This window comes from Cervus canadensis, chromosome 26 (assembly GCF_019320065.1).
Source record: "Cervus canadensis isolate Bull #8, Minnesota chromosome 26, ASM1932006v1, whole genome shotgun sequence".
NCBI classification, from domain to species: domain Eukaryota; kingdom Metazoa; phylum Chordata; class Mammalia; order Artiodactyla; family Cervidae; genus Cervus; species Cervus canadensis.
In genome coordinates, this window is record NC_057411.1 from 285,401 (window position 1) to 299,792 (window position 14,392).

The following is a 14,392-nucleotide window of genomic DNA, read 5'->3' on the forward strand; positions in this document are numbered from 1 at the left end:
TAGTGTTGTATCAGTGTTACACGTCTTGACTTTGACCACTGTACTATTTTTCTAAAAGAGAATGTCCTCATTTTTAAGCAATATATAACAACCCATTTTGGGGCAAAAAGGGACTATCTACATGGGCCTTTGCTGTGATCCAGTTAAGACTCTACACTTCCACCACAGAGGACACAGGTTCTATTCCTGATGCGGCAAAAAAAAAAAAGAAGTAAAGAGGACTGTCTACAACTTATTCTCCAATGGTTCAGAAAACATGCATACGAAGAGAAGGAGACCAAGTAACAGGCCAACAGGACAGAGCAAAAAGGGCAACCACAGGCAACTTGTGAATCTGAGTACAGTTTATTTGAGAGCTCCTTGTACTAGTCCTGCAACTTTTCTGTAAGTTTGAAACTATAACTAAAAGGTTATAAAAATACTTTAGGAGAGTGGATTGAACAAATGGTGTTCTTCCCCCTCTTCTGTCTTAAATGCGTTTCTGCTTCCTAGAGGGAAGAAAAAACAAAACAAAACAGTGAATACTGTTCAATGAAAATAGATAAGTTGGCAAATTAAGAAGGTAAATTAGACCCTAGGACTTCAGACCTACATCTTGGCTGTTTTACGTGATGAAGAAGGTCACATCCAGGACAGTAAAATAAGAACACAGATACAAATCAAGATTGGGAGAAGAAGCGACAGAGAGGAAATTAAGACACAAGACAGGAAGCTGATACCACCTTATTTCAGAGCCGTGGAAACTCAGCTGCCAGTAAGAAACTGAGTTTTCATGGGATCATAGAGTTGAGAATTTTCAGAGCCAGAAAAATCCCCTAGTACACTAGCACTGTACTGTTTATGGAGTATTTAGAGCTGTCTCACTTTTTTATAAGCTGGTGAATTGTCTGGAAACCTCTAAAGCCTGATGCCAATGCTCCCAATTGTCCTGAAGTAAAAGAAACTATATCTTCCACCCCATACTCACCCCTAGAATCCTAGAAAGTGCTAGAAGATATAAATCTTCAGGTAGCAATAAGAAGGATCCTATAAACTTAAACTTCCCCCTAGGAGTCCACCTAGTCAAGGCATACAACTAAGAGAGAAATAGCCAATAATCTCAGAAGCTTACAAGCTCTTATGCCTACATCACTAGTCTCCAGGTTTCCAGGGACAGTCAAGCAAACAACAATATGACCCAGAAGACCTTATAGAAATATGGGAGATGGCCCAGGATATTCAAGAGACTCGTGCCATCATCTTGTAACTCCCTCCACCATCCAGACAGTTAACCTTGGTTAAAGATTAAATTTTCAATCATCTCATCACATAGAATGTTTGATTTAAGTACAAAGTAATAAAATGATAAGGGAGGCATTACAGAAAGAGCACTGAACTTAGTTAGAATACCAAGGCTCTAATCCTGACTCTTATACTTACTAGCGGCATGATAACCTTTTTGGTTGTCCATGTCTGCATAGGATAAACTCGCATAGGAAGCCCTGCCTTCTTTGAAGGGTTGAGGTCTCCCCAAGTCTCCTTTGAACCAACCAGCCATCCAACTGGGTACTGAAGACTCAACTCTCCACTAAACTCCTGGAAATACGAAAATAGGAAAGCTTTGAACCCTGCTCTCAAAGAGCTTGAAGTCCAATGGAGGAACAGATAAGTAAACAAAGTCAAGCAACCAAGATGTCCCAATAAAATATGAGACAGGGCACAGAGGGCTGATGGGGGCTGGTGAGTCCACCACTGGTGTGAGGATTACAGAACAGGCTTCAGAGAAGGCAGGACTGAACTCGGTCAGAAAAGATGAGCAAGTGTTGCCTAAGCCTCTCCCCGTATTTTTGACAGATAAAATGTAGACAGATAGATCCTGGCAAGCACGTGGAAGAATATATCACTCCAAATTGACTGAACAATACTAAGGAAGGTACAGTGTGAAAGAGTACAGGTCGAAGACACAGCTGGAGATGAAGGAAAGACAGAGGGAAGACAAGCAAAAATGGCATCAAGTACCTTGTTCTCTAATCTAAGGAGTTTTAACTTGATCCTAGAGTAGATGCAAAGCTACAGGTTCTAAATATCCTTCTGAAGTCTGTATAGTTGAAGGATGAAGATTCAAAAGTAGAATCAACTAGGGCAGTGATCCACCAAAAGAATGAAAGTGCGAGCTGGAATAAGATTCTGATGAAGCAAAGGAGAATTCATGAGACTTGGTAATGGACTGGATGTGTGTTGGGTTGAACAGTCATGGCAAAGGAGTTAAGGGTGTAAAGAGACAAAATATATGAAAGTAATTTCTAAACTACGAAAACAATTGAAGAACAGTGTTTTATAAAGTCCAGGTAGATAGTGGTAGAATCGGACAGAAACCTTAGTTTTGTCTGATGTTAATTTTCTTCTCCCACAAAGAAATTTTTTTTTAAATCATAACTGAAAGTAATAAATAAAAATCTCCTCAAAACTTTTCAAATAAAAATGTATCTGTACTATTGAGAGATTTCATAGATTTTTTCCTTAATTTTCCCTGGAGTATCAAGGTTGTTTCAAAGATAGGCTTTGAATAAACAGCCCTGTAATTCATCAGTATTTGATCTCGTGTTGAGTTTTTATAAGTACAAGTCTCGTGTTGCTCATTTTTGAAATGGGAGTCCTAATAAGATGTAATATACTATTCTTTTGAGGAATAAAGAAAATAATGCATGTACTCAGCACAGTAGAACAGTACCTGGCCCTATCTGGTACTCAATAATTTGTACCATGGGAAAGAGTTAACCTAACAGGCCTATGAAGCTGAAAAATGTCTGCTTACAAGGTTGGTCCTTGGCTGGCATCTGGGAACTCGGACTTTGGGAGGGGCAAAGCGCTAACATTCCCAGTGCTGATAAGAATAGCTCACTGGGTCTAAAGTGTACAGACAATCTGGTTTACGCAGAACACCTGCTTTCTTTCTGGAGTCCGGAATTTTGGTACATGCTTTGACAGAGGGCGCCTATGTGACCAGCCCCAGTGGAAACCTTCGGCACTGAGTGTCCACTGGGATTCCCAGTGAGAAAGCATTTCACAACTGTCACAGCTGGGAGCTGAAGGAATTGTACACCCGCTGTGTGACTCTACCGAGAAAGAACTCCTGCAAGCTTCTGCTTGGGTTCTCCAGACCTGCCCCATGCACCTCTTGCCTTGCTCATTTTGCTTTGTCTCCCTTTCACTGAAATAAATCATAGTGGTGAGTTCAACTCTATACTGAGTCCCATGAATTCTACTGAGCCATTGAACCTAGGGGTGGCCTTGGGGGTCCCCAACATAACTAGTCTCCCTGTTCCTCAACCTCATAAATTACTGGCCAGTTTTCAAACCAGAGGAGTATTACAGACAACAAACCAACCAAATTGATAATTTCAAAGTCAAATTATAAAACTTCCTGATTTCTCAGGTAACAGTAGTTGCAGATTTACATACAACTTGAAATTTCTGTATTCAAACATCTCATCATATAGAAATCCCACCATTCTTTGTTTTCTATTATTTAATAAGGTCATTTTTCTGATTAAACTCCAGCCCTATTCTTCCCTAGATTCCCTCTCAAAACCAAGTGGAGGCTCCAGCAGAATATTAGGTGGTCTGACCCATGTGATTAGTTCCCTAATCAGAAAGCAAGATCACAGTGTCCTCTGTTCTGTGTTATTACAAGAAGAGCAAACAATATAAACTGTCAGTAAGATCTTTTATCAGTTCACTAGAAGATGCAGAAATATGAGTTAGCTGAGCACGAATAAGGACAAACCAAACAATGAACCACAGTAGAAACTGGAACACTAGTTTTCCAGCCTCAGACTTGGAAGAAACAGCTCGACTGAATTTCCCAATGAATTTCCCAGAATTCCTTGGCACACTTCGAAAAGTACAATAAACTGTACCTAGGGTGCAGGAAAATTTTCAGTAAAGTCCTGTTGCCATCATATCAAAGGAGCTGGGATGTAGAAAACCTGGAGAAGACTGATGTCTGACTCACACCGTGATTAACTGAGTTTAATAAAGGATAAGTGTCACTTAGTAGCTACAAAGAAACCACGTGGCTACTAGATCAATCGGTAGCCTACCCACTGTTTCTCTTCTAAAACAGAATATGAACAACTAAAATAAATATATCTGGGGCTACCCCAGAATGGCCCCTGTGGTTTTCCTAATCCACTTAAAAGAGTTTTATATCTTTAACAAAATAATATTTTTAAAATACTTGTTGATTTCCATGGGTTACCCACATCACAGCCCTTCTTAGATTACAGCTTCTAGGGTAAGGGAGATGGAAACAAGAACACTGATTCATGGAAACAGAGAACTGGGCACATTAACCCAAACAGGGAAGAAACACTACAATGAAGTGCTACTGGGCTTACCTAGAAGCCAGGTCGAGAGCTGTCATGAAGGAATTCAGCCCAATATTGTCAGAACTTCTACTTTCTCAAGAATTCAGATTCTTATCTTAAAATTCCAAACTTTTTAATATAGGTAAACATTTGTTTTTAATTGTGAAGTGAAGTGAAGTGAAGTGAAGTCGCTCAGTCATGTCCGACTCTTTGCGACCCCATGGACTGTAGCCTATCGTGAGAGGAAAACAAATCTGCAATCATATTTTCAACTGAAGGTTGTAAGTGTCCCAGTGAACATCAGTTCCTGAGAAAAGAATCCAGGAGGGATAAAATGCCCAGCTCCTGGGATGAGTAGGGGCTCAGGCAGAACTAGCTAATGGGACTAGGCTCCCTGGGCCAGTCATCAGTAGCCAGAAAGGAGATGAATTCTTTCTTTTTTTTTCCCATTGAAGTATAGTTGATTTACAATATCATGTAAGTTTCATGTATACAGCATAGTGGTTCAGGGTTTTTGCAGATTATATTCCATTATAAACTATAAAATATCAGGTATAATCCCCTGTGTGTGGGTGTGTGTGCTCAGTCATGTCCAATTCTTTGTGACCCCATGGACTGCAGCCCACCAGGCTCCTCTGTCCGTGGGATTTTCCAGGCGAGGTAATTCCCTGTGCTATACAGTAAATTGATGGTAAGTGTCAGAGGCTGGATTTTTTTTTACATGTTGTGACAACTTCCTCATTCTGTCCTTTCTGGTTCTCATGGTGGCTGAAGCTGCTTCCAGGAAAGACAGCGGGTCAGGTTGTCAAATAAGAGGGTTTCCACTGTTCTCTTTATTCTCCCTAAGTGAAACCAATGAGGGCCCTTTTAACTTTGCATCATCTTTGTGTTATCACTTATCATCTTCAAAGTGACTTAACAATTGCAAAGAATTTCAACTGTAACAGTCCATATCTCTAAGCAGGTAAGCTAAGTTTCCGAGGCTTTCTTGGTTAGTAAAGGACCACACTTCCCCATGTCTACTGTAATATTTCTATTCTTTTCTTATTATATTATTCAAATTACAACAGATCATTATCATACAGCAAAAATGTACTTATGTTTCCCTTAAAGATATTTTAGATTTTAAAATAATTCATATTTCTATTCTTATCTGAAACCCGTTTGGAATCCTGAATTTTTCAGATTTAATAAATGCATTATAGCTCATATACCACACGTAACACTCCCAGCAAGAACTACGACAGCCCCACGCAACTAAACACATGATTATTACCACATATACCCATATCCACTAAGATAAAGACTAAAAATAGCTTCATCTAAGGTCAGGTTTTACAACTGAGTTTTTGAAGTTTGGGTCTTCAGCATTATGGGGATTTAGGAAGGTAGATAAAAGACTGAATTATATGAATCTGCAGAATTCCATAGGTCACAATGACAAGCTACAATAGAAATCAACAGAATTGAGGACCACCAGTGAAAAGCAATGTCATTCTGTCTGTACTGGGGGAACCAAAACACAGAGAAATCAGTGGGAGAAATTAGTGGAAGTAAAACAAAACAGAAACAAAATAAAAAGAAGCAAATCCATTTCTGAGGAAGGTACTCCAGGAAAAAAGTAGAGTAAAATAAAATAAAACCTCAAGATCACCAACAATCTACCAGTAAACAACTAGACAATGGCATGTGGTAAATAAGGACAACCCAGTCTCTCCAGCCACCCCCTGGGACCCGAGAAAATGTCTAAAAGGAAGGAATGTGGCTGGACCTGCAGTACTGGATGATGCGTCCCCAAAACAGCAGGAAGAAAAAGATGGGTCAGAGGCTACTCTACACTCACACACCCCATCGAGTGGTAGAACCAAAGGACAAACCAACTTAAGACCAGGAGTGGGACGACAACATGAACCCCATGCCAGCTGCTCACCAACCGGGTTCTTACTGAGCCACTGTCCCCTGCTCCCATCAAAGGAACTTTGTCCTAGCTGCTTAGCACAGAAAAAGTGGGACAGTTTTGCTGTCAGTCAACTTCACAAATCACTAACCAGTTTTCAGTGCTTTCACTGAGTAATGGAGAAATATTCATACAGAATGATGGACATAGACACAGCTTGTATGTGCTAATAAAGAAGACTTTGATACATAATATGAGTTTATGGGAAACAGTCATGTACAAAACATACTTAATGAATTCCACAAGGATCTAAAACTGATGTAGGAATTTGTTTCCTCTAACAGATTAATTCAGTAGGCCAACATAAAACATATACCCATGTATACCAAACCCATAATTAACAGATGTGTGAAAATGTCCATCCATGGTTTAAACTTTATCTTTCAAATCACTAGCTTAACTTCATTAGCTAACAAATCATTAGCTTAACTTCATTAACCTAAAGCTTATTCCATAAGATTTGGAGGGTGTGAGGAATGTCAGTGGCAAAAGACAGTAACATAGAAAGCAGCAAAGTAAATTGTGATTGTCTCCTACCTCTGGGCGACCCTCGTAGTAAGTCAACATGGACTTTGTGAGCACAAAAAGTCTCTCTTTGTAGTTTAAGGGCGACGTCTTCTTTTTCTGCTGTGACCTCTTAATAAGAATCTCTTCCAGAATAGTGTTAAAATTCATCTCGGTCTTCTGATCACTGTTTCTCCTTCCATTGAAGATCCCAGTGTTCTAAAGTAAGAAAATAAACAGTTGAAATAAAATCTGACATGTTCATCATCCAAGGACGCCTGTCATTCCAAATTACAAAAACAGATTTTACTCTGACAGCTGGAGCTGAGGAATGTCACTCTATGCCAGGCTGAAAGTGCCCAGGGCACGAAAGCCCAACCTCCTCTTCTTCCCTAGCCCCATCCTGCTCTCCCAAGTCCCAGGATTTCATAAGGAAACCTAATCCGAATTGCCATGATGATCCACTCCTTTGTCCCTCCCTGCCAATCCCTCGGCTTGCTGGCACACTCTGCTGCTATTTGATTGCAGAGAAACCAATATCTCAGATGGAAAAGTACCTTTCGTCACCTGCATGGCTGGTTTAGGCTGGTATTTAAATTGCCTCAGCATCTTGGTACACAAATAGACAAGCACATAGGCATGGCAGACTTGTGAACAAAATGAATTACCACAGTGGTGGATGACATTCAATCTGCAGTTGTAACAAGGATGTAATCTTGATAAGCAACCTCACCACCAGACTACAAGGGTGCTCTCGGATACCTACACTACCATGCTCCACATTTTCTTCCCTGTGACTCCTGTCTCAATCACAAGAGAAAACAATTCCCACCCAGTTACAGCTTACGCTACTCAGCTACCCTACCCTACATGGCTGCCCCTCAAGGCAGAACTCATCTATATGAGGTCCTCAGTCCTGTATTTGGAGCCCCCATATCTAGACTATCCATGCCTAGGCTAATAAGCCTTCCAAAATCCAACAAAATTTCACTTTCTGAAAATCAAAGACACTCAGAAAAGGCCTGGACATTTTTATCTGAGACAAGTTGAACAGACAACAGCCCTTTCTTCCCTTCCTTCCACTACACCATGACAAGAAGTTGTGTATCAAATCACAGAGGCAGGGACTTCTCTGGTGGTCCAGTGGCTAAGACTCTGGACTCACAATACTGGGGGCCTGGGTTCGATCCCTGGTCAAGGAACTAGACTCCACATGCCGCAACTAAAGATCCTGTATGCCACAGCTAAGACCCGACACAATTAAATAAATTACTAAAATATTTTTTAAAAATCACAGAGGCAACAGGAGTCATGTGAAGAGAGTAAGTGGTTATTAGAGAGCATGACTGGGAACTTGCCACTGAGTTTGGCAGTGAGAAATTTACGATCTTTTCAGCCAACCCAACACCAACCTCAGCCAACCTGACACCACCCAAGCCGACACCCTGGCAACTCCCTTGCATCTCCCTATTACTGATCTTTCATTATCCAATCAGGCCCTCTGTTTTCTGTAAAGTTACTTTACAACAGCTTAACCTCTGAACATCAGTTTCTTTCATTCATAAAATATGCAGGTAAATATCACAAGGTTACTGTGAGGTTTAATGAGATGTGAGAGAGAACTTATTTATTATGAAACACTATACAAATGTTTATTATTGTTATTTTTTAATTCCAATGTTCGTTTTCTAGCTTAAAGAATTATCATCTGGGCAATGACAATAGCTTTCCAACTGGTCTTCCTTTCACCCCAGCTCTTGCCTCATTTTATTCAAACTATACGCCCTTTATTTTCATTGGCTCAGCCTTCAAAGACACCACTGTCATCACGCCACATTCATTCACTGGAAATCCTCCATGCCTCCCCAAAGTCCTCCTCATCACCTGCGGGATAAACACTAGACAAGGACCACAATTTAGCTGCAACCGTATGGATGTGAGAGTTGGACTGTGAAGAAAGCTGAGCACCGAAAAATTAATGCTTTTGAACTGTGGTGTTGGAGAAGACTCTTGAGAGTCCCTTGGACTGCAAGGAGATCCAAGCAGTCCATCCTAGAGGAGATCAGTCCTGGGTGTTCATTGGGAGGACTGATGCTGAAGCTGGAACTCCAATACTTTGGCCACCTCATGTGAAGAGTTGACTCATTGGAAAAGACCCTGATGCTGGGAGGGATTGAGGGCAGGAGGAGAAGTGGGGGACAGAGGATGAGATGGCTGGATGGCATCACCGACTCGATGGGCATGAGTTTGAGTCAACTCCGGGAGTTGGTGATGGACAGGGAGGCCTGGCGTGCTGCGATTCATAGGGTCGCAAAGAGTCGGGCACGACTGAGCGACTGAACTGATCTGAACATCCAACCTTTACTTTTACTGTTCTCCAAACACTCCACATCCCAGTCAAAGTAGTCAGCCCTGGCCTAGAGAACCCCCTCTCTCCACCTATGAAAACTACTAGCTCAAAACTCACCTCCCTGATGAAACCTTTCCTGATGATCCCAATTAATTAAAAACTATCTGGCTCCTAGGCCCATGATCTCTGTATCACCCACCACAGAGTTCATCGTTGCCTTCCATGTTTCAGAGCAATTGATGTTGCTCTAAATTGATATTCTAACTCTTACCTAGATTTTAAGCTCCTGGAGGAATAATTCTCAACTTTAAGAGCACATCAGAATCACACAGGGAAGTGTTTTTCAGAATTCAGACATCCTGAACCCATACCTAGAAACTCTGAATTGGTATGGGGTGGGGTCCAGCGCATCATGATTTAATGTGCAGGTAGATTTGAGCGCCACGATCTTAAATGAAGAGAAACTGGGCTCTGACACGAACCCTTATGCCACTCTTAGTGCCTCTCAATAAGCGGTGGGTAACAGGTCTAACTGACCCATTATCCTAAGCTGAGAAGTCAGAGAAAAAAGCTCTTGTTCCTTTGCATCTAAACTGGTCCTCCGTATTTTAAACTAAAAATTTGGTACTGACCCACCAAGCCCACTACTCAGCAAATACTCTCAGAAAACAATAATTGAAAAAGACACATGTACCCCAATGTGCATAGCAGCACTATATAAAATAGACTGAACTTGGAAGCAACCTACGTGCTCATCAACAGATGAACAAATAAAGAAGATGTGGTACATATATACAATGTGATATCAGACATAAAAAAGAACAAATTTGAGTCAGGTCTAGTGAGGTGAATGAACCTAGAACCTGTTATACAGCGTGAAGTAGGTCAGAAAGAGAAAAATAAATATAGTATATTAATGCATATATATGGAATCTTAAAAAATGGTATTGACAAGCCTATTTGCAGGGGAGGAATGGAGATACAGATGTAGAAAATGGACTTGTGGACACAGCGGGGGAGGGAGAGAGTGGGCCAAATGGAGAAAGTAGCATCAACATATATACAGTATCAGGTGTAAGATGGATAGCTAGTGAGAAGTTACTATGTAGCACAAGAAGCCCAGTCTAGTGCTCTGTGATGACCTCGGGGGATGTTATGGAGGGAGGGGATGGAAGTTAGGGAGGGAGCGGATGTATGTATAATTATGGCTGATTTGCACTGTTGTATGGCAGAAACCAACACAACATTGTAAAAATTTTTAAATACATACTTAAATAAATGAAAAAACCAGTTCACTGTCTTTGTAATAATCCATTGGTCAATGGGAAATCCTGGCCGAAGAATACTATGAAAGTTCATATAAATGAAGGAAAGTTCTCCTCGTGCAGATTTTCAGTTAAAGATGGAGGGCTGAATGTACACATTAGCCTGGGCTCCCTCCTAAAATCCTAGTGTTAAGAGAAGACGCTGCATGCATAAAACAAGGTCAGGATACAGCCAAAATAAAGTACACAGAACCAAAGGAGAGGAACACTGGAGGGCGGCGGCGGGTGGGGGGGGAGGGATGAATACGAAAAGCTCAGTAGAAGAGTCAGAATATAAAACTGAGAAAATATCCCCAAAACATGAAACAAAAAACCTAAAAATAAAAACTGGAGAGGAAATATAATTTTCTGGATCCATCCAGAAAATTCAGCAACTGAAAAATAGGAGTTCCCAGAGGAGAAAACAGTGAAAAACCATCAAAGAAGAAATTTAGGAAAATTTCCCCAAGTTAAAGATTACTTCTCGACTGAAACAGAACCAAATCAGCAAATCTCATAAAATTTCAAAATCACAGGAACAAGCAGAAGATTCAGCAAGCTTAAAAATAGGTTCCATCAGTTCAGTTCAGTTCAGTTGCTCAGTCGTGTCCGACTCTTTGCGACCCCATGAATCGCAGCACGCCAGGCCTCCCTGTCCATCACCAACTCCTGGAGTCCACCCAAACCTATGTCCATCAAGTAGGTGATGCCATCCAGCCATCTCATCCTCTGTCGTCACCTTCTCCTCCTGCCCTCAATCCCTCCCAGCATCAGGGTCTTTTCCAATGAGTCAGCTCTTTGCATCAGGTGGCCAAAGTATTGGAGTTTCAGCTTCAGCATCAGTCCTTCCAATGAACACCCAGGACTGATCTCCTTTAGGATGGACCGGTTGGATCTTCCTGCATTCCAAGGGACTCTCAACAGTCTTCAAATAAAGTATCAAAACTCAAAAATTAAATAAATAGCAATCATCAAGGGCAATAATAGAAGCTAGAAAATAGTGGAGAAATTTTTTGAAGAAAATTGATTTCTAACCTAAGTTTCTATACTCAACCAAACTATCAATACAAGGACAAGAAAATAAAAATATTTTTCAAATATGAAAGGTTTTAAAATTTTTATCTCCTATTCACCCTCTTCAAATAGCCACCTGAGGACAATGCTCTATTAAAACAAAAAAGTGTATCACAAAATACACAGAATCCAAGAAACAAGGGTTTCAAAACAAAAGAGGTAAAGAAAGTCTCCCAGACAATGGTGAAGGGAGACCTGAAGCTGACATTGGGAGCAGGCTGAAAATCACCAGGCCAAATTAGATCAAGGTAGACAGTTCTTGGAAGGAATTCTTCCAGGAAATGAACCTGAAGGTGTTGAGATAAGATTTGTAATAAATTAGTTAAATGTAGCAAACCTAAAAATAATAAATCAATTTATGGAAAATAAGAAATTGTACAGAAAAGGAAAAATAATCAGTTTGCTACAAAGTTCAGCCATAAATAACATCCAAAATATCATAATAAAATAGATTATAAGTAGTAATCTTATCTTTAACATCAAACCAGTCAATCTGAAAGGAAATCAACCCTGAATACTCTTTGGAAGGACTGATGCTAAAGATGAAGCTCCAATACTTTGGCCACCTGATGTGAACAGCTGACTCATTGGAAAAGACCCTGATGCTGGGAAAGACTGAAGGCAGAAGGAGAAGAGGAAGACAAAGGATGAGATGGTTGGATGGCATCACTGATTCAATGAACATGAACTTGGGCAAACTCTGGGAGATGGTGAGGGACAGGGAAGCCATGGGGTCGCAGAGTCAGACACAACTGAGCGACTGAACAACAATAATCTTACTACTAGCATAAAAATACTGGGATAAGGGAATGCAGGAAATAGGCTTCTTTGTGGATCCCAAAGTATGTTGTGACAGAGAACTATGTCCTCCATAGTACTAGTAGGAAGTCAATGCATCATAAATAAAACTGAAAAAGCAAGAAGTGGCAGCGTAAGTATATCACTTAGAGATGTACAATACTAACATGTTGTTTTGAAAGTAAAAGTGGTTGCTTCTGGGATCAGAAAATTATTAGAAGATGGCAGTGGAAAGAGTATTGATATGTTCTCCCCTCTCCTTCCTAAAACTCTATGCAAGCAATAAAATATTCAAATAAGAGAGAAAGATAATCCCAACCTCCAGTGAAAAAAAGATGGCTATGAACCCCAAGCTGCAAACTATGAAACACATATCTGCCAAATACTGTGAAAAGTACATCAAAATAGGAGAGGAGGCCGAGGAGATTTCCCTTATAGTAAACGTCATTGTCCTGAAAGGTCAATCTAATGACCTTTTGATAAGATCAGTGAAATCCAGAGGGATAAGCAGACCCTAAGAGAATCAGGGAGTATCCCTGTAGAGTTACTATTTACACAGAAAAATAATAAAAATTACAATCAAGCTTTCACCATTTTGTTATGTGTTGGCACTTCTAAGCACTAAGCACTTCAGATGTAGCAACTCATTTAATTCAACAAACCTATTGAAGGTATTATTCCCTAGTCACACGGTAAGAATAAGAGCCAGATTTTAACACACGCATTCTCACCACACAGCCTGCACTATTAACCGCTACACACACAACCTCTCCAGTGGAAGGGAAGAGAGAACTGAAGGGAAAAGCATATGATGCATCATTATCAGCCTTCTATTTAGGCAGAAGCCTAAAGGCAATTCGACGCAACCTCCAAATTTCAACAGATAAACTATGACTCCCAAGGCATCATTAAGAAGGACACCAACCTCTTAATACCAAAAACTAAAGAGAACAAACGAATTTATAATCAAACAGAAATAGACCCACACATTCTACCAGGGAATGGAACAGGGAATGGCAGGAGGAGTATGAGCTCTGGGACCAGCCAAATCTGGGTACCAGGTCAAGTCAGGCTTCTTCAGCTTTGTGAGTTTGGGAAAGTCCCTCAACTTGTGTGAAACTGAGTTCTCCCTTGGGAAAGGGGACTGAGGATAAGAAATGTAAATATAATGTGCATGTCAAAGTCATTTGATCACTGCAAGTTTCAATAACAGATCTAAGAGATTTTTTTATTAAAAAGAAAAGAAACAGACCATAGACACAGAAAACAAACGTACGGTTACCAAGGCGGGGGGAGGGGGGTAGATCAGGAGCTTGGGATTCACACGCATGCACCCCTATAAATGAAACAGGCAAATGCCAGGGCCTATGGTACGCCACAGGGAACTGCACTCAATATTTCATAACAACTTACACGGGAAAATAATCTGAAAAATACATCTGTATATATATGTATACTTGAATCATTTTGCTATACACCTGAAACCAACACAACATTGTAAATCAACAGTATCTCAATAAGAATACATACATACATAATTAATTAATTTAAAAAAACTGGTGGGATGTTTCAAAAGAACAGCATGTATACTATCTACGGTGAAACAGATCACCAGCCCAGGTGGGATGCATGAGACAAGTGCTCGGGCCTGGTGCACTGGGAAGACCCAGAGGAATCGGGGTGGAGAGGGAGGTGGGAGAGGGGATCGGGATGGGGAATACGTGTAAATCTATGGCTGATTCATATCAATGTATGACAAAACCCACTGAAATGTTGTGAAGTAATTAGCCTCCAACTAATTAAAAAAAATAAAATAAAAAATTAAAGACACTGAAAAAAAATAAAAAATAAAAAAACTGGAGACAATCACGCCAAATGAAAGAAAGAATCGGTTTAATGCTCCAAAGTAAAAAATGAAGATGACACAAAATTCCAGAGTCCTCCAGCTGATTCTCCCATTTTCCACACCAAAAAGGACTGAGCCATTCAGAAAAAAAGAATCACAAAGGAACCAACTCTGGGTTACAAATATCTTTTTAAAATAAAACTAAGAGCT

The 14,392-nt window shown here is 40.4% G+C and overlaps 1 protein-coding gene across 6 annotated transcripts in view; it reads right to left on the reverse strand.

Moving 5' to 3' along the window:
- TEC (tec protein tyrosine kinase) overlaps positions 1–14,392 on the reverse strand; it is a 151,145-nt gene that overhangs the window by 90,369 nt on the left and 46,384 nt on the right. For all 6 annotated transcript variants that reach the window (XM_043448245.1, XM_043448240.1, XM_043448244.1 and 3 more), the window contains one exon: positions 6,844–7,029. In XM_043448245.1, coding sequence (XP_043304180.1) covers positions 6,844–6,981 — 138 coding nt within the window. In that variant the 5' untranslated portion in view covers positions 6,982–7,029. The remainder of the gene's footprint in view (positions 1–6,843; positions 7,030–14,392) is intronic.